Below are 20000 nucleotides of genomic sequence, written 5' to 3'. Positions count from 1 at the left end.
GATGATGTGTTTGATTTTCTGGGTATATTTTTGTTTGCTCTTTTACACTGCACATGCTGAGGTGGGTGCACGTATCATTTTAAGATTCTAAATTATTCTGGGTATTGGAAACAAAATCGAAAAGGCCAGATTCTGTGTAATCCCGAAACCGATAACCGCTCCATCTTTCACAAGGTTGGATATATGCAACCAGACAAAACCACAATACCATGATAAAAGCCCAGGAAATGACTTCCTTATTTTAGGTTTGATTGATTGTCCCCTTGACCTGTTAGACTGAAGCAGTGGTTAAAAAGAGCGGGAAGATGAAGATAATTGGGCCCGGTGGTATCCAAAGCCTGGCGGGTGTGAAAAGAACTCTCCATAGCACAGGTACCTGCAGCGGCTGTAGCCCTGAACTCAGACACACCTAGGATTTATCTACCTTGGAGGAATATGGTGTTATGTTTGGCATGTTCCTTTTTCCATTATTGAATAGATGAAATATAAGAGGTACTTGTAACTCTTATTGACATATTTCACAACCAAAAAAAAACAAAAACATAATGGTTAACAAAAATCCTCAAGGATGGCAACAAAAAACTTGCGCATGTTTTGTTTCATCTTATCATGAGAATGTGTGTCCCACCCTGAATGTGATGTCAGTATTTTGAAATGTCTCTCCATTTCTTCTGTGCCGTGATTCCCCTAACTGCTGAAAAGAAGCTAAAAGGATTGTTGAAGTAAGAAAGTACAGGTGTTTTTAGTCTTTACTGTCATTAGTGATGCATGGAGTTTCTGAATCCTTCCAGCCATTTCAAATGAAGAGGTAAAAGCCAGACATGAGCTTAAATAACATTTTTTCTCAAAGCTATTGTGCTATCCTTATTATTATCTGCAAGCCAAAGGCTCTGTTCCAATTAGAGAATACCACAGATGGACCATTCAACAAGCAGGCACACAAGCAAATCTACAAAAAGTACCCAGTATTACAGAGCCCAGAGAAGAGATTTTTACTTTAAAAACTATTTAATCAGGAAAATCAATGCCTCACATCAAAGAAATGGAGATGAGGGACAGACGGATAAAGAGGCTCATCAAAGAAGGAGATCTAGTTAGGGATTCAATGCCCTAATTCCCTTTCTCTTAAAACCTTCGTCGGTGGGGGCACAGGACCAATTTGCTCCCTAAATGGCTGCGTGTGAATGTGCAGATTGCTTTGCATAGCTGGTGGGAATCTGGGCTTCTTCCTCTTTTTCTTCTCCTCATGGAGCCTGAGAATTAGAAAGATCCAAAGACAGATAGGCTTAGCAGAGCCCTCACTACCTGCCCTAAGTCCAGAGCCTTGTTCTAACTTCCATCTTATTCAATCCATAGTCTAACTCAATTAAGAGTCTTTAATACCGTTTCCTCTTTATCTTTTCTCTTTCCTGGGGATTGTGGACTTCAATTAGAGTTGTAGAACTGTATCGGTAAAAAGGTTTGAATTGTTAGTCCGTCTGAAAGTTAAGACAATGACATGCCCCAATGGCAACATATGCATGTTCAATCTCAAACATGTCCTCCGTCCCCCTCTCTGAACCTAAATGTAATGGAGTGCATGAAACATTATCAACTGATCTATGTTTTGGGCTCTGCTGTAGGAAATATTACTAAAAATGTTCCTTGATAAAGTATTCGCATGATTAGTCATGTTTTTTGTATCAAACTAGCCATCAAAAGAAGTTGTGACCCTCACCTTAAGGAAATTATTTTTTGTCAAATCCAACAGGAAGCAATTTCAACACATCTATGGGTGCTTTTAAACCAGAGAAGTCATTAATTTTGGCCTTGCACACCCCCAAGGATAACAGACTCTTGACGTACCTGCAAAGGTTCTGGGAGAAAATGGATCATATCTGTCAGTAATATCAATGATTGAGAATAAACCCTGCCATCCTGCATATGCGGTTTTCTTTGGGGTCTTCTCAAAACTCATGAGAAGAAATATTTCACACTTTATCTTCCCACTCAACAATAACATCAACCTAATCTCAGAGCAACTGTACGTCTCTCCAAGACAGTAGATCTGAGGCCGATTCTCTGCAGTATGCTTTCTATCTCGCTTGCAGGACCGATTGATCGTCTCTGCAATCAGCAATTAAGCCCTAGTGATCATAGAGGGAGCGGGAATGAAGGGGAGGAAAGCAGAGGTGGGAGGTAGCCCCCCCCTGCCCATCCCACTCCTCTCTTGTCAGCCAGGAAAGGCTTCACTCAGCTGGGGTGCGTTTGGCCCGGGGCTGAGCTCACTGGTGGAGGTTAACTCCAGCATAAATAAGCATCTTTGGACTCATTACAGGGATTAGAGAGTAATTCGCCTGCGAGGAAGAAGACGACTGCCAGGGTTTTGGTACAGTTTACGACAGTCCTGTGGGGGCAAGGGCCCTAGAGATTACAGAGGGAGAGAGATGGAGAGGCAGCAAAAGAGAAAGGCCAAGGGAAACGAGAGGCTGGCTGTCAAGTGTGTGTGTGAGTCAATCCAAGCCCCCGGCTGCCCCCTTGATCTTCAGCATGTTGGGGTGCTGTGAAAACGGATAATGGGAGTTAGAACGACTGGGCCTGTCTAGAGAGAAGTGTGCTGATTGTTATAACTTTCCCCCATCTCTCTCTTCTCCACTTAACTAAATAAACACCCAAGAGGAAGCACTAAATCAATTTTAATGATGTTGAAATACAATTTAGGTACAAAATACACAACAAATGCTAATTTGGCCATGATGAGAGGCATCAGAAATTCTTCCCATTATTTATTCAGCTGACTTTCTGCATTTTTCATCAGAACAAATATTCCCATTTCAACAAACACACACATACACACTCAAACAGAAAAGCCAATTTGAAGCATAAATCAACACGTTCACTTATCAAATATATGCTTTGTGTGGTTTTCCGTAGTCTGTCCACTGCTCCAAAGACAAATAGTTCGGTCCAGAGTCCAGCTAGAGGATGATACGGGGCAGAGGATTGTCAATATATGCACACATACATTAAACACAGCAGGCCGGTGTGTATTGAGAAAAGACACGGACATCATGAAGACCATCAGAAGTCCAGTCAGACTCCATGGCCACATTGAGAGTCAAAAGAAGGGCTTGAAGGGTGTTCTATTTCTTTCCAAGAGACCTTGGCTACAGTATCTAAAAACAAATATGTTTTCTTTCATACACTTTTAATTTATACATTCAAAGGGTTTATGGATCTTTTCTTAACCAAACCACTGTATATATAGATGATCTTTAAAAAGGGGGGTGATCTTTATGGACACATGTACTATAAGTTCAGTTTTGGCAAGTTGATGCAATTCAAAAAAAACATTTATTATCTATTTTCTAAACAGAAAGATGGGCTCATCAACTGCCAAGAATCTCCACTTCCATCTTGACGGGCTCCAGCTGCCCTGCCTCAACACCACACCTGGGACAGGTGATGTAAGTGTTTGCAATACTGTGACTTTTGATACAGTAGTAGCAAAAAACATGTTGGCAGCCAATCCTATGAGGCTGGGTTGGCCACTCTCCACATAATGCGCACTCTTTCCACACCTTTTCTTCATCCCCTCCTCCATCCAAACAAGTACTTTCTCCTCTAAACAGGCCTGAATATATTATTGTCTTAATTTTTTTTGTGCTGATCAGTGGTACCAGGAAAATCAGGAACTCAGCAAAGCCATGCCAGAGCAGCTCACGGTTCATATACTGGTATGATATGTCCCTGGTTACATTGCTCTTGCTGAATACAGGTCGGCACCCCACAAGCCTTTCAGCCAGGATAGGGTGATGGCCTTTTCTGAGGAACGTGAGAAAATTGATGAGACTTGCGAGCTGGACGATACCAGACATAACGGACAAGCATTTGCGTAAACCTAGTTGGAAAAGTCCACTATTTCCTTCAGTTACATAGCCTCCTAAATTCAAGCCTAAACAATGCAGGATGCTGTGAGAGCGCTCCTGAAGCCAGCGGGGACCTGTTGTAAGCAAAGCCAGGCCAATCTTCTGCCTGGGGGACAGAGGTTTGTAGCCAACGGATGAAGAGAGGGTGCCGTGGTAGCGCAGAGTGAGTAAAGACTGGCCCACTGAAGCGCTGTTGTTATACAGGGTGAACCTCCAGAGGAGAAGATGAAGCAGTGCTCTCAGTTCTGGCTCCAGAGGTGTTAGCAATCCGGGGCGGCAGTGCTGGAAACACTGGGAGAACTGGGTCCACAACAGCTGTTCCAGGGATGAGTCCAGCTCCAGGGCATCAAGCTGGTTGATACGTAATACTGGGACCAATGGGTCGGTACTGGGTTCTGAATCCGTGCCTACAGCCTCTGCTCTCTGGTCGTCTTCACTATTCGAACCTGCTGGGTAAAATGGAATAAATGAGCCATTAGCCATTTATGCCAAAATCAAGCTTCCCTCAGCATGGATGATTTCATTTAGAACACGATTCTTGTATAATGTGATCCTACACTTAATTGTATGCAAACACAGAAAACGCTGACATCTGTTTTTTAATTAAGTGTAAAAGGGTACTTACGACTGTTGGTGATAGATTCTAAACCTTCAAATTAAAACTGCCAATAACTTCAGCACAGAAACCATCCATTCGTGAGCACCACCATTAGAAAACTCCATGGTATATGTATTTAAGTCATGGATATTTGGAAAAATAGGTATCTATACAAAAGGCACAGACTGTTTAAGGACAACTTGGTTCAGGGGAGAAATAGGGACCCTTGAGGTGAGGCCCATCTTATTAGGAAGGTTAGTTTTTCTTTATACATAGAAACGGAAATCACTTTTCACATGTAAAACCCATCCTTAATGCAACCTTTGAGCTGTGCAATGGAGAGGAGCAGGGGGTCTTAGACTGCTCTCTCCGGTTTACACACACACACACACACACACACACAGAAGCCCTAGAGTTTCTAGTCCCTGCTCCTTCTGGAGATAGGGGGTGTGTGTACAAATCACATCACTAGGGATTAGGCTAACGGCACAGTCTCTGGTACACCGTAAACATCTGCCAAATGTGGAACAATCTTCCACCCACTAGATTCGACTCCATATGGGATCTCACCATTGTGACGTCTTGACTATTTTGCACTGCATATGTGACAAAAACTACACTCGGTTCCACAGTTTTATCTGCCCTTTCCTCAAATGAAGTGCTTAGGAAGTGGGAGACTAACTAACTGGAAGAGAGACGGAGCAAAAGGGCCACAGAGAGGGAGAGAGACAGACAGGCCTTTTTGACAGTAGCTTTTGTGTATCGCCGAACAGGATTTGTCACGAGGCTTTAAGAGAGATTTCAGGCGGGTAAATATGGCAGTTTTGACAGAAGGAGAGAGCGATGACGGTCACTTTAGACATCTCTTGAGGAGGTGAAAAAACATTTCTAATATTTAGTGCCAGTGCTTGGGTTTATTGTGGTGCACACGACCATCTGTGTATTCATGATGTTTCAATAGACTCAGGATACACCGTCCAACTAAGTTAGAATTAGCAAATGAATGAAAAAAGAGTGAATTCACGCTTAAGTAAGCAGGTGTGACAAATTCATTGAGTTTCATTTGAAATGCTGCCATGTTATTTGACTGGAACCTCGCCTGTGACGGAAGAAAAGTTTGGATTTAAAAAAAAAAAAGAGGGAGAATGGGGAAGAGGTAGTCTGAATGTGTGTCCTAACCAATAAACAGGCTCTATTTGTTTAGTTTAATCTGAAAGTTTTTCCTTGATTTTGAGAAAATGTGCAGATTATGTGCCAGCATTTGCAACTATTTATGTATGTCAAGGCTTGCCTTGATCTATGCAGAGCTCTAATACAGAGCTAAGTTAATCTATCAGTCCAGAGCCACACAAACGCACACCCTTGCACACACAAGCAGACACACAGGTGGTGAAAATCCCCGTCAAAGCAGCAGCACTCTTGGGAGAGTAAACCCAGCCGAGTCCAATATTCTTTTCAAAGCCTTTTATCGAGCAGTTTACAAGTTATGAATGAATATGTTTTATTTGGGGAAACACTGTATTGACAGCCACCTATCAATAGTAATGTGACTATTGTCAAGGATCTGTCAATATTAATGTAATTATGATGTAGAGGGATCAAAGGGATACCGGAGTCGGGGGCCAAGTTACATCTCCTGCCCACTGCCATATCAATAGCTGGGATTGTTATTGACAGCTTCCCTTCAGACTTGCAGTACTTGCCAAATATATAACAAGGAGACACTTTGGTCAATGCAAGGCTGCCTATAAAAATTAAGCATTTGAATTTACAGGGCTTTTACTGTGGACAGCTAGAAATCCATGATTCTTGTGTAATAGTCAGAATTCACACACTATGTCAGAATACTGACAGGGCGGGACACAAAGGCATTTGGACATAGAAAAGTACAACGATCTGTGCAGAAAGACTCTTATGTACTCACTTGCCTATAGAAAACACACATGTACGCTTGCTGTGATCTATTAACTTGATAAGTCTCTTGTGGGTCAGTCAGCCAACCAATCGATCCAGACACAAAATGCCCTCCTTTGGAGAGTTGAGTTTGTCTGACAAACAACTGAGTCAGAAGGCCAGTTACAGGAGGTCACAGAAAGAGAAATCACCTGGAGAATCCAAGGTTTACTTTTCTATCAGGTTTGTGTTTAAAAAAAAAATCATCCTGGGAATATTAGAAAGTATTTTGATTTCCATCAGATGAGAGTTATTCCCTTCTTTCCCTCAGGTGCTTGCACGGGCAAAGATAGTGCACTGACTCAAGGCTGACTGACATAGCTCACAGTCAACAACAATAACAATATCCAATCAAAGAGGGAACAAACTGCAACGTTGCTTGAAGCAAAAGGGGCTATAACCAGCCATGAAGCAATGCAGGCATAGAGAACATTAGACTGACGCCTCAGAGCTGCATCCAATCGTATGAACCTAGACAGAGCGGGATGCAATGACAGTCACCCGACAGAAAGACAAATAGACAAGGGGACTGATAAAAAAGACGGACACGTCAGACAACACGTCATGAAACCCCCAGCTGGGTGCTCTGAGCTACAGTCTACTGATACAGTGTAGGGGGAAAACTGGGGGCAAAGATATCCAAGGAGAAAAAAGAGAAAGGGGGGGAAACAGATAAGCACAAACCTCCCGAGGAGCTGACCTTGAAACTGACGGTCACAATAAAGGAGGAGGGAACATTCCTGAAGCATACAAGCCTCTGCCATACTGAGGTGTAGGCAACCAGGGAATAGCTTATAGACAGAGGAAAGCTGCACTTTTTTCTTGACCTTGGCTTTGGTGTCTGGGGAGGGGATGAGGGTGTTTACAACAGGGAACTAAAGACTGAGGGATGCTGGGAATGTGGAGTATCTTTAGGGGATTGCATTTTCTTTTTTCTGTGGCGGACAAGTGCTCTGATGCTGCTTACAAGGCTATCATTTCATGCCAGTTGAAAAATCTGTGGCCAAAAAGTCTCGATTTAGCTCCTGGCAAAGTCTAGCGCTGAAATTCCTAAACTGTTAGCAATGGTTGTAAGCATAATATATCTGGTGGGAAAAAAAGCATTAACGTTCATTTGACTTTCGATGATTATTGTGCTGAGAATCAGACAGAATATTGGCAAAGAATGCTGGGTAACAACTTCTCATTCATATGCTCATGTAAATTAATTTGTGTAAAAGCTCTGGTGAATAAAACCCCTATTTCGTCAACCACTGCAACATTGCTCCCCCAACACACACACACACATTTTATTGCCCTTCTTTCACCAGGAATGAGTGCTGGCCTATTAGCCAAGGTCTGCTAATGTCTTCGCTATGAAAACGGATGAGAATGTCAGATTTAGAACTTTTAAGAGAGTGATGTCATACAGCAGACCACGGGCATTATGGGGACGCTAAGATTACCCAGGCGGTAACCAGACTAATTGTTATGAGCCTGTTTCATGAAAAATGAATGTGCACAAATGCACACAGGAGTCTTTAGGCTGTGTGCATGCGTGTGTGCGCGTGCGCGCATGTGTATGGGTGGGTCTATATGTGCGTGTGTCACACACTAATTCTTTATCAAGGCTCTACTCTTTCTCTAATCACCCAAGACTCCTCTAAGCCACAGGGTAAAGGCCAAATTAATGCTTGAACACAGACACAAAAAATAAAATAAAATACGCATCAGTTGGAGCAGCACATCTGACCCACAAAAAATGAGCTCTGTTTAATCTAGTTTGCTCAGAAGGTAAATTATTTAAGAGAATTAATTGATTTCATGAGTATGAAGGTTGAATACGCTAAGGCTGTATGAGTAATAAGTACATGAGTTTTGAGAAAAAAAGAAAAATGAAACAACCTAAAAAGTCATGAAACATTTAGAGGGCAAAAATGGCAGAACGAATATGGAATGAAAACTGGAAAACGATCATGTTCTTTGTTAACGGTCAATGAGAGGGCACTGAGACCCACTGTCATGCAAATAGAAATTTTTGAATGCTATCTGTGTGACAAATTTGTGAGGGAGAGAACATTTTGTAGTGAGGGAATGTTGCCTTTGTCACTAAAATATTTGCGAATGTAATAGCCAGTAGGGGAAAATACTTGGATGGGGATTGCTATAATTATCAGATCCACAGTAGAGATAATACTAATGTATTTGAAGACAGTTGGGAAACCTGATTGCTGATGATATGAATTTTTTTCATCAAGGCAATACTGTACTTTGCAAGTATAAGTTTGCAAATTAAATGTCTTGTGTCCAAAACTCAGACAATTTTTTTCTACTATCAATACACAATCTAGCCATATTCATTGAAAATACAAGAAAGTGAGAAAAGTGACCAATGATTTGGTATGTTTCGAGAATATCATTTAATTCAAATGTATTATACTGTTACTGGCTAACTTTTATAAGTATCTGACATGGTTTCTGTTGAATGGAAAATGTTGGTTACTGAGATTAAAGAGAAGAGAGAAAAGGATATTAATAAATTCACATAATAAAATAGAATTGTTCCAGAAAAGACACTCATAATATTTGTTTATATAAGTATCTATGATGTAATGGCCTCCATATCTCCATACAAATATAGTATTGTCGGAATAGCTGGTTGAAAAAAAAAGGCCACAATATTTTCAATTCTATTTATTACAATTATTTTGGCTTAGTAGACCCCTTCTACATCGCTAATAATTTAAACTCAATTTGCATTCTATATAATGCTCCATCTATATAATCTTATGACCTCAGAGCGCAAAAATTATGAATAGTTTGATGTCCAAAAGCTAATACATTTGACTCTCCTAAATATTCCTTAAGCAGTAGGTTGTGTTATTAGTGAGACCCAGTCTTATCATAGGTATCATAATACTTTGTAATCTGCCATACAGATGATTTTTTTTTTTTACATTTTTATAATTGAATGTTTTTCCTGAATAGTGTAACTTTGTGCAGGTAACATTCAATGGAGGGACAGAACGGAGTGGGGACAAGAATATTGAAAGAATATACTAGAGAAATGCTATGCAGAATGAAGCATTGTGGATAAAATTGCAGCCCCAATTAAAAGTCAGATTCTTTGCTTTGTGACAAAATTGCTTTCAATAAGGTTCACTTAATTTTTCAATCAAGTCAAAATATTTTATTCTGATTTGGGTCCTATATTGTCCCCTTGAAAAAAATACTGATGTTATGCTCTGATGTTAATGGTTGCAACACAAGTATAAACTCTGAGAAAACGCAGTCTGTACATATATTTGGACATGTTAAGATGAAAACTGACAAAAAGGTGGTTAAATACACAAAAAATGAAACCAGTTCCTATTCACATATCCTAATCAAGGTCCATCCCAGTTCACCATGATATGACGCTGATTTGACTCTGTGAACCACTAATATAAATAAGATAATCAGTAAAGTATGCTATTGCACTTCAGCAGCAGGAAGTTCATGGCCTCTATATTACTGCTGAAGAGAGAAGAAAAAATAAGAGTGAACTGAAAAAAAAAAAACACACCACTTATTCATATTCACGCACGCACGCACGCACGCGCGCGCGCACACACACACACACACACACACACAGGGCTATGCTATACTGTACTATACTATACTATATGACTTTTACAATGATCAGAAAAGTTAATTTCAATTGTTGTCTTGTGACATCACAGCCCAGTTTATCTTGAGCAAAAGTTATTACTTAAGTGTTAAGACCTTGGGGCTTGAGCCAATATATCAATCAAATTGCAATCACCCCTTAAAATGCCATTTTTTGTGCTGGTGCCCGTCATTCTTTAACAACAACAAAAACCAAATCTGCTCCATTTTTATAATAAGGCAAGAGCATTATTTGATAATCGCAGTGAGGATTAGGTTTTGCCACAGTGTGTGAGAGCAGTGCAGTCAGAGCCACTGGGAAAGGGAGATATAACCACGGGATAGATAAGAGTTGAGAAGTGATGGTTGGGGATGAAGAAAATGAAGTCAGGAGACGCTTCAAAATCAATAAGATCAACTTTGCCTTGAATCTCAATGTGGAGGGGTTTGATCCCTGACACTGATTATTTAAGGGAATAATGGAATTATATGGAGAAGTGTCAAACAGTCTTGAAGTAACAGTCACCTCAAGTTGAGGTAGTGAATACTGTTTACGTGAACGTGAGTTCAAACTACTCTTCGTTGTTGAAAGCCATCGATAATCAAATATTTTTCACCTGTTAATAAAAGATAAAACAGGGTGACAAGGATTGATTGAGATAACATTGTAAGTGTCACCGCGGATATTAACGCACAATAATCGAAAAAAAACACGATCAAGTGAAAAGAGTCAAACATATGTCGTGCCGGTGAAAGAATATGGGGAATAAGGGGAATAATGATTAAATTCGACGTCGGTAAGTAAAGGACAATATGGCTAAAGAAAATATAAGCTTATTGGGATATTGAATAACTGAATCGCTCCTTAACAATAGTATCGATTATATTTACCCATTTTAAACAGAAGGGAGGCCAACTCAACGGTGTACAGGCACTGCAGTCCATACGTCCTGTCAGGACGAAAACAACGCTGCATTTCCGGTTTGCAAGGACTGAACCCGCCTTCGATTGGATATTGACCAATCAGGCAAAGGAACGTTCGAAAAAGGATGAGCTACTTGAATGTAGCCAATCATATCACGTATCGCCGAACGAGCGGCAAACTGCAAGAGGAAGCGCCGGTCCGTCTCTCCAGCGCCCGCTCCATGCTGTTGTGACGACCTGGTGACAAAATTGTCGGTGAAACCACGGTGATCCTCAGAAAGAAAAGACGACGTCCAGCAGAAACTCCAAATGTAGGAAATCTGTCGTGCAGCCGGTTAAAGCATGTATCAGTATCATTTTTATTATTATTATTGTTATCGGCAGGGCAGGTTACAACGGATGATTCGGAGTGTCAATTTTGCAATTTCTGACAGGAATTTAATTTCACTGACATCTCAGAAATTTGATCAGAGCCGCAGTGATTAAAGGGTCCGAGGTAATGAGCCGGCAGCTTAGAGCTCAGGGACCGAAACAAAGAGCATTAAAAAGCTTCTCCAGTTCAAACGACTATACGAGAAAAGGTTGAGGTGCCTGGAGCTGAACATCACCGTCAACAGAGAAATTATGCTGCAGGTGAGTGTGATAGGTAAGATACGGCAATATGCAGCATGCTCAGAAAGATTCTCAGGAGCAGAAGAGTTTTTTACTGGAGTTAAATGAACATATTTTAGATCATTAAATGTTTAAGCTGAGCTTTAACCCCATCCTGGATACATTTTCTTTAAATCTCTTATTCAGGAAAACTAGCTAAGCAACTTCAAGTCTTGGACGCGTCTTGTTAAAAATCCTTTAAAATGAATATTTTTGTAAGATAAATAGCAAACAAACCAAAAAAAAAAAAAAAATACTGCCAGATCTTAAGCTCCCAGGTCTCTGGTTTATCTCCGATTTTATGGTAACAACTGTTTTCATTAGGTTATCAATATCATTTATCCAATCAATATCAAAGAACATCCTGTTCACTGTGACATGGTGATCAGGAGATGACCTCTGTTCTGTCAGACAAATGACAGGAGGAAGCAAAGGGGTGCTTTCATAAAGCCACAGCACTTGTAACAGGTGGCAAATTGCATTATGTTTCCATCTGAGCGGCTGAGATAGGCAACATAGATCCACACTCATATTTAAAAAAAGAGAGGTTTCTAATCATCGGGATTGTCATGTGACATCATTTAGCTACTGAATGTAGTCTGTGTGAGCCAGGCTGTGCATCAAAGCAAGTGTAACAAGGTTTCAGAGATGGGTTTCGGTCAGCCTGTCCCATTCGAGGAACGGCTTAACAAGGTTATGTGTTTACAACCCAGGAGCTCCCAAGTCCAAAAGGTTGATGTGGACAGTTAATCATAAAGCCTGGCCATCGAAAACAAAGCACCCATTCATCCTTTCACTCATTCTGTTTGTAATTTTTGTTATCCCAACATTGAAGAATTTACATACAACTTGTTGCTTTTGGCGAGTGGGCTATGAATACGACTTTACATATGTCCAATTTCATATCTTTAAAATGAAACTTTGGGACAAGTTTGTGATCTTAAATGCTGTCACATGTACTATCACTGAGAAGTTTTTCTCCCCAAAGCTACTCATCAGTGTTACATTGTGTACCTTTTTGGCTTAAGGGAACAGTCAGTTATCAACTCAGGCTTGCAGGTTCTCCTGCAAGGCATGAGGAGTCTGAAATTCAGTGGCATCTCTCATTTGAGCAAAAATCACATGATTCTACACGTCATCTAGCTATCTGGATATCCCTTCAAAAAGTAACATGCGCCATATTTTCTTTAGATTGTTTATGTTTAAAGAACAATATATAGAATTAAAACAATTTTCAGTGGAAAAAAAGCAGTCAACATCCTGAAGGCTATCCTGCTCCACATGCCTTGCACTATAGTAAATACTGCAGGACAAAATTAGTAAAATGCATGTCAAACCTCAAACTACCACAATGAAGTCTTTAGATATTTGTACGTAAGCTTTCCAGGTACACCAAAGTTTTCCTTTGTGGGAGCAGAGCGACACACTTCAGATTGTGAAATGTATGTAAGGTTTAAAAAATCTTTTCAAAAACATGTCTACCCAATTGGATAGCTGGTGAAAATAAATGTGATGATGAAATATTTCAGCATATATTACCCCCAGCATTGATGTCCGCAAACAGTCCTGTAGTAGAGACAGTCCCTGTTAAAAGTCTACTTTGATATAAAAAATGTTTAGAACAAGAAAATGAAAGTCATATGAACTAATGTGACATGAATAATATATGCCAGTTTGATTATAAATTTGAAATATGGACCCATCTGAAGAGTGAAGAGGGGTTGTTTGCTGTACTCACCCATTAGAAACAAATGTATGAAGTTGTCAAAACAAGGCTCAAATTTCCAGCCGAAAATCTGCAAATACCTAACAGACAAGCAAATAAAGAGACAAAAAAAAGACAAAAACTTTGTTCAACTTTGTCTGACTGTAATCAACATAGGGTTGGTATTCGATGGGTAAAGAAACATATAACATTTTTTTATTTTATCACCGCTAATATCAGCTAGTGAATAGTTAATTCCACGAAAGACACCTTTAACAGTAAAATTAATGAAGACCCATAGGAACTCTCTTTACTTGGACATGCACCCAGCTCATCATTATTTATGTTTAATTCTGTAATTCTTTGTTGTACTAACTGTTAAAGTGAATTGTTGGGAGTGAAATATTCTTTTCCTGAAAGAAAAGTAGCTAAGTAAATTCCTCTTAAAATTGAAATTTGGGTCTGTGTAATCCAACACCACATATGATTTGGTAGAAGTGAAAAGTTGTTTATAAAACACAGCTATGAAGACATTGTCCCTGATTTGATCTAATGACCCTATGGTATTTTCCATATTAGCTACAACTTTTTCACCAATACATCGTTCTTGTGCATTTTGCACAGAACAAAGTAATTATGGCCTATTAATGCAGAAAAATCCCTTTTATTATAGGGAATGCTAGAGGGCTGTTCGATGTCCTCTCTTCATTGGTCACAAAGGTCATTGAACGACAATGCTCTGTATTCCTTAACATCGAAAGGTTTCCATTTGAACTTTCATCAATTTAAAACTTCATTTTCTTCAGTGACATTGTGGGATCTTGGAAGTTTTTCTTCCATGTGTTGTACTCAGATGCCTTTGCAGAAAAGCCTTTGCAATGTATATGTACCTTACAAAGTGGCAAAATACATGCCAACATGCTAGAATAGCAAAGACCTTGATTTTTAGATGTTATTACCAGTAAAGGAATTTGACCAATTTCCAACTTGACCAATCTCCCTCTTGAAGATTAACCAATGCAGCTTCTGGAACAAGTGAGAACTGACTTTCAGTGGCATTTTCAGAGATGATGAGAGACCTTCAGTCCATTCAGTAGCACAAGTTCGTTATCTTATTGATCAACAAACATCTTCTCCTTGCAGCCTTAGAGACACAGTACGACGGATCGTTATAATTTCTCCCCATTCAGTTGACCCATCGCGCTAGCCTTTGACTCTCCATTTTCGCCCTTCTTAAATGACGCTCTGACTATCTGTTTATGTTGCTTTGTGAGTATTCAGAGTCAAGATTGATAAACAAATACAAACAAATGGACTTACTCACTCAACAGTCTATTAGGGCAGTCAAGGGACAACAGTATATTTCTGCTCTGATGTCCATAATGTGAAATCTAATCAAATGAAGAGCATTTAGAGCTACTTATGGACCTTTCCACCATGTAAACAATGCAATGACTTCTGTAATAGGAGCTTGGTTAACATCTGATTAAATCGTAGTGTATGGTCTTTTTGATGCACAATAGGGATGAACTGTAATGGACACTAAACAGAGTTTGTTTTGTGGTCATTATATCATGAAATCCAAGTCTAGTATCATGTACTGTAGACTGCTGTAATTGGTGTATTGTCTTTTTAACATTTTTAAATCTGTGACAAATGTGTGGCAAATGTCTTCCGTGTTTTATAACAAAAATGTAAAACCAAAAGGTTTCAATATTTTTTTTATTTTATTTTTTTCTCCAAATAGAAATGAGCTCTTCTCCTTTTGGAATTTTTGTTAGTGTTCGGATGATGACTTCCAGTACTTCTGGCTACCGTGCGAGTATCATTTTCACTGTCTTCCCTGCCCGCCAACAGGTGAAGAAACATAAGACTCATTATGAACACAGAGGGGTTTTTAGAAAACAGAGCTAATTTTGATTTTATAAGATACTGTGGTTTATATTCTTGTTAAACAATTTTTGCAGGAATGTTTGTTTTTTACTGTCAGAGGCATAGGTCCAATTGAAGAACAACCGGGAGTGGGAAGGGATTCAGTAGCTTGGTCAAAGACATCTTTACTTACTAAACAGACTGTAAGTCTTAAAACTATCGAATTGGTAAATGACAAAATGATTAACCGCTTTGTGATAGCCATCCATCCAGTATCCAGTATCCTTCTCAGGGTCATGGTGAATGTTGGAGCCTATCCCAACTGCCATCAGGTCTCAATCACACATCTGGGCATTCACTCATCTTTCCCAATTAAGCTGCTGAATCTTTTTGGTGGGAGGAAGCAACATGCAAACATATGAACTCCAGACAGAATCCTGTCAATATCAGTCTTTCGTGTTGTGAAGCAGAATTGCTAACCACTGCACAGGGTGCTGCACTTAAAACATGGATATACTAATTCTACTCTATTATTTTGCCATGCTATATTTGCAGACTAATATTGCAACATTAGTTAGAGTTTCAGTAACTCAGTCCATTTTCTTTATAGGTGTACTTTCTTCAACACAAGAACAATGTTAGAAACAATCCTTAATTCTTGGATAACTTCTTTAATTGATTACTACTTACTATTTTGTTTGTTGTGTATAAGAGCTGTTAGAGTGATAATCACATCTCGTGATTATCAATTACAATAAAGGAAAAAGTGTAAATAAATTTTGAACTATATATTGGATTTATGACCTGATTGGACCTGGCTATTTTCCAGCCTGCGGGCCACATCCGGTCCGTATTGCTTTTTTGTCCGGCCCGCCAAACTATTTTCTTTGAATATTTGTCTAGTATTTTCAATCAACATTGAATTTAGAAACTCCTTATTTTTTCCTTGTTTCATTTTGTACGGATGATTACATACAAAATAATGTCTACATTTATATGATCATCAATGATTTTAAAGTTGATATGGCCCGTCAGCCAAAATAATTGCCCACCCCCTGACCTATATAGTCAAAAGTTTTGTTGAGCAGGGTAGTGCTTACTGACACAGCAGCTTCCCTAGGTCACTTTGTAAACAGCTTCGAGATTGCCTTTAAGATACAAGCTATCGGTATCTGCTAGAAATAGAAAGAGCGAAAAGGAAATATTGAGCATTATGAAGCCTCCCATTACTCCAGTGGCATACCACATCACCTAAATGGATGCTTCCCATTAAGAGAGAAAATTCTGCAGGTAGCTTGACAAGGAGCAGATGATGGAGAAACTGAGATCCTGACTCTCCTCCTCACTGTTGTATGCTGTATAGATAACAAAATGGAACCACTAGCCTTCTGAGGTCAACCCAGCATGACATGATGGAATGTTGTGCTTTTGTGTGTAGGGAAACATAGCTTAATTACTGCATATTTGACTTTGCCATTCAGCTAAGCCCCCTAACATCTCATAGATCAGACTGTATTGTGGGGGTTTCAGACTTGCTGCTTCAGTGTGTTGTGTGTGTGTGTGGGGTCTACACCAACAATGCTTGGTGTAATTTTTTTTATACAAAATTTAATAATGCTAATAACTGAATAAACTACCGGTATAACATTTTAGCAAGGAGACAACCCCACCATTTAATTTAGAAAAAAAAAAAAAAATCTTTGACCAGCCAGTCTATGGCATGACGTCAAACCAGCATCCTTATTTGAGTTGGAATTCTAGCCTGAGGGAACTGTGTACACAAATGGTTTTGGTCCATCAGTCCCTAATAATGTAGTATCTCTCAATGACTTTGTCAAGCCTTCAAACAGCAGAGGGGTATGTGCACTTGCTCTGATAGCAGAGATGTGTCCGATAAGAATTCACATAGCTCACAGCTGGTTGGACAGACAACTAAAATGTTGGTCTCTTTTCCCTTATTTTTAGTAGTCTGGTTTGTTGTTAAAATGTATATTTCTCCTCTTTCAGCCTCTTACGTGTCCTCTTAAGTTATTTTTTTTTTTACATTTACAGATGCATTCTTGATGAATCAGAGTATGCTTTTGTCTGTTGGATACATGTTATAATTCCCTGGGTTTGGCCTCCTGCCTGTCGGCCAGTATGATGCCTTGTGAAAGGCCTAAGGGGGATCAGAGCAGATCAGTAAGGATCATTTGGGATCTCTGGCCCTCACTTTGATCCAATCATCCTATCCTTTCATCATTCCTATACAATTTTCAAATTATTACCATGCCAGGCAAAGTAAAAAGACACATTTTGGTAAACACATTTTTCAGATTCTGTGCCTACATAAGAGATGTGTGGCATTCCATTGTATTGCAGCCTTGGAAGTATCCCATTCAGCTCTTCCCAGCCTCTTGTGTTTACAGAGGAGCAGGTTAACAAATTCATCTCATATTTGAGTCTAAGAATAGAACATTGACAATTGACAGTTGCAATGGGTTTAGTTTTTTTTTTTTGCATCCATAACCTTCGGTACAATACGGATTTTAGTACATGGTGAAAGACAAACCTCTTCCACTATTGGTTAATGCTGAGCATTGCCTCGAAATCACTGTCCTATTTTATGGGCACTCCCACCTATCAGTTTTTCAATACACAGTACATTATAATAAAAACAGCTACTTTTCAAAGTAGCCACATGTTGCAGAGAGACTGCCATAGAAAGTAGTTAGAGGACAAACATGTGAAAACACAGTAATGCTCTCAAACCATGTCATAATTCCAAGCTATTACCAAAGACCCCTTTATTTATGTGTTTGCCATTTGTCAGGAACGATGCAAAAGCATTCAAAAGCATGAATAACATACAGAGGCATGGCTATAGGAGTTCCCAAAGTACATCCTAAATTCTGTCTCGGGTTATCATTTATTAAATTAAACTATGAATCTTTTTGAAAACAGTTATCGGTATGTATAATGGCTTCATTGAAGTGGCAGTTAACATAAAAATTACAGCACTGACACCTTGTTATAATCAAATCCATGAATAAATGCAAATGTACATGAATGAAATGGAACTCTGTGTGTGTGTGTGTGCGTGCGTGTGTGTGTGTGTGTGCGTGCGTGCGTGCGCGCGTGTAAGCCCACAAACAAAGTCCCTGATTAGTGTTCATTGTTTTCAGATTTCATTTTGACTCATCTAGTGTTTGTATTGACATTAAGTGGTTTCAGATTACATAATAACCTTATTTTGGTAGACAGGGAGCTCAAAAAAATGTTCCTTTCACTGCAAATTACAACTGACTGAAAGTAGTTTTTCACTGGGCCACTTCACAGTTGCCATTTGCTGATCCTTTTGTGATTATTCTGTTAGTCTGTATTTTAGTGACGGATGGACAAAGCACAGTTGGAGCCAGGTTATTTACACATTTAAAAATCAATTTAACAAAGCAAACCGTGATGAAGCTGTCAAAACTAAGCAGTTTATACTTTTTCTAGAATTATACAGCCGCGCCACTTAATTTGTATTTGAGTCATTATTTTCACTGCTTGTTTATTTATGGATGGAAGCAGGTTTGACAGCAGACTGTGAAGGGTGGCATGATACTGTAACACAGTAGTGTATATGTGAGAATATAATTGCATACATGGAAAATTTAGATGTCTAAAAGGCTATGCTCGCTTTCCTGCTCTTTTGCCCTGCAGACTTGTAGACTGGCTTCCATGTTGTCAAATACATGGTTCCCAATGATGCTAAAAATATAAAGTCATCAAATTATGTTCAAGACAGCGTATCACTTAGTATGGCCAAAATCAAAATGGACATAATTATTAGTTGTATAGGAGGAGTAATTATTGTAAATATAGACTTATATTTTGGCACTTTGTGTAGATAAGAGATCGGCATGGTACATTTGAAGTTTCATCAGAGTGACACTTTTTTTAAGCAATTCAGAATCCAAACCTAATGTATTGATTCGGCTTTGGGTATCTTAATTTTATAATCATTTCACCTTCCATCCCTTGGCCAAGTGTCTCAGAATAATAGAAACATGAAGTATCAAACCTGTGGAGCCTTGAATAGTTCATTTGTTTTCGAAGCATGTTCCCTGACAGTATGTAATGAGCACATATGACCTCGCATTTTCTCTAATGGCAGTGTCAATCAATCCATTTCATTCAACTTCATTTATGACGGAAACAGCTTGACCAAATTCCTTCAGATTTCATATAAGTCAGATATATTATACTTTGGTCACTATATTTTTCAGGCCCTTGAAGATAAGATAATCTTCATTGGGTTTGCTGGCCAGCAGCTTTGTTTTCAAGATCCCTTTTTTACAACCTGTACCATTCTTTAACCATGGGTAAAGAGACTCCTCTTCACTTAACTTTTAAGATTACAACTTATTTTTGAGTTTAACAATAGTAATCATGATCATTGCTTTGCCAAAACATTCTTTCAGAGAATGTATTTTGTCTTGAAATGTTATACTTTGGAAAGAACTAATTTCCTGATATTTCCTTTTATTAATATTCTTAGATATAATCTTTAGTGGGTGTCTGACAATCAGAGTCTTGTTAATGTCAGAAAGGCCTGTTATTAAATCATGTGTCCTTGTGACTTGTGCTGCTCTGTTTGAGCAGACCAGGTCAATTGTGGTTATGTGATTTTTGTGTTACCCTTTATATGCAGTTGAGAATGTTCAGACAATGTTGTTTTCAACCTTTGCAGTCATTGCTGTCTCAATGGATTATTTTAATATCTACCTCATGAGAA

General features: G+C 39.1%; 1 protein-coding gene across 2 annotated transcripts; it reads right to left on the bottom strand.

Annotated features, from left to right (window-relative positions):
- Positions 1–2659: 2659 nt before the first annotated feature.
- On the bottom strand, positions 2660–11046 carry pex2 (peroxisomal biogenesis factor 2). 2 transcript variants are annotated; one of them, XM_086151376.1, is made up of 2 exons: positions 10978–11046; positions 2660–4354 (listed from the first exon to the last, which is right to left on the bottom strand). In XM_086151376.1, the coding sequence occupies exons 1-2, from the start codon at positions 10979–10981 to the stop codon at positions 3369–3371; spliced, it is 990 nt and encodes a 329-aa protein (XP_086007502.1). In that variant the 5' UTR covers positions 10982–11046; the 3' UTR covers positions 2660–3368. The 2 variants fall into 2 exon arrangements, with proteins under 2 accessions (XP_086007502.1, XP_086007501.1); XM_086151375.1 differs by having other exon boundaries at positions 2660–4357; positions 10978–11044.
- Between the last annotated feature and the right edge of the window lie 8954 nt (positions 11047–20000).

This window comes from Fistularia commersonii, chromosome 8 (assembly GCF_037954325.1).
Source record: "Fistularia commersonii isolate RoL2024-O1a breed Wild chromosome 8, RoL_Fcom_v1.0, whole genome shotgun sequence".
Taxonomy (NCBI): domain Eukaryota; kingdom Metazoa; phylum Chordata; class Actinopteri; order Syngnathiformes; family Fistulariidae; genus Fistularia; species Fistularia commersonii.
Note: the sequence above shows the minus strand (reverse complement) of the source record. Positions and strands in the feature narration are given on the sequence as shown.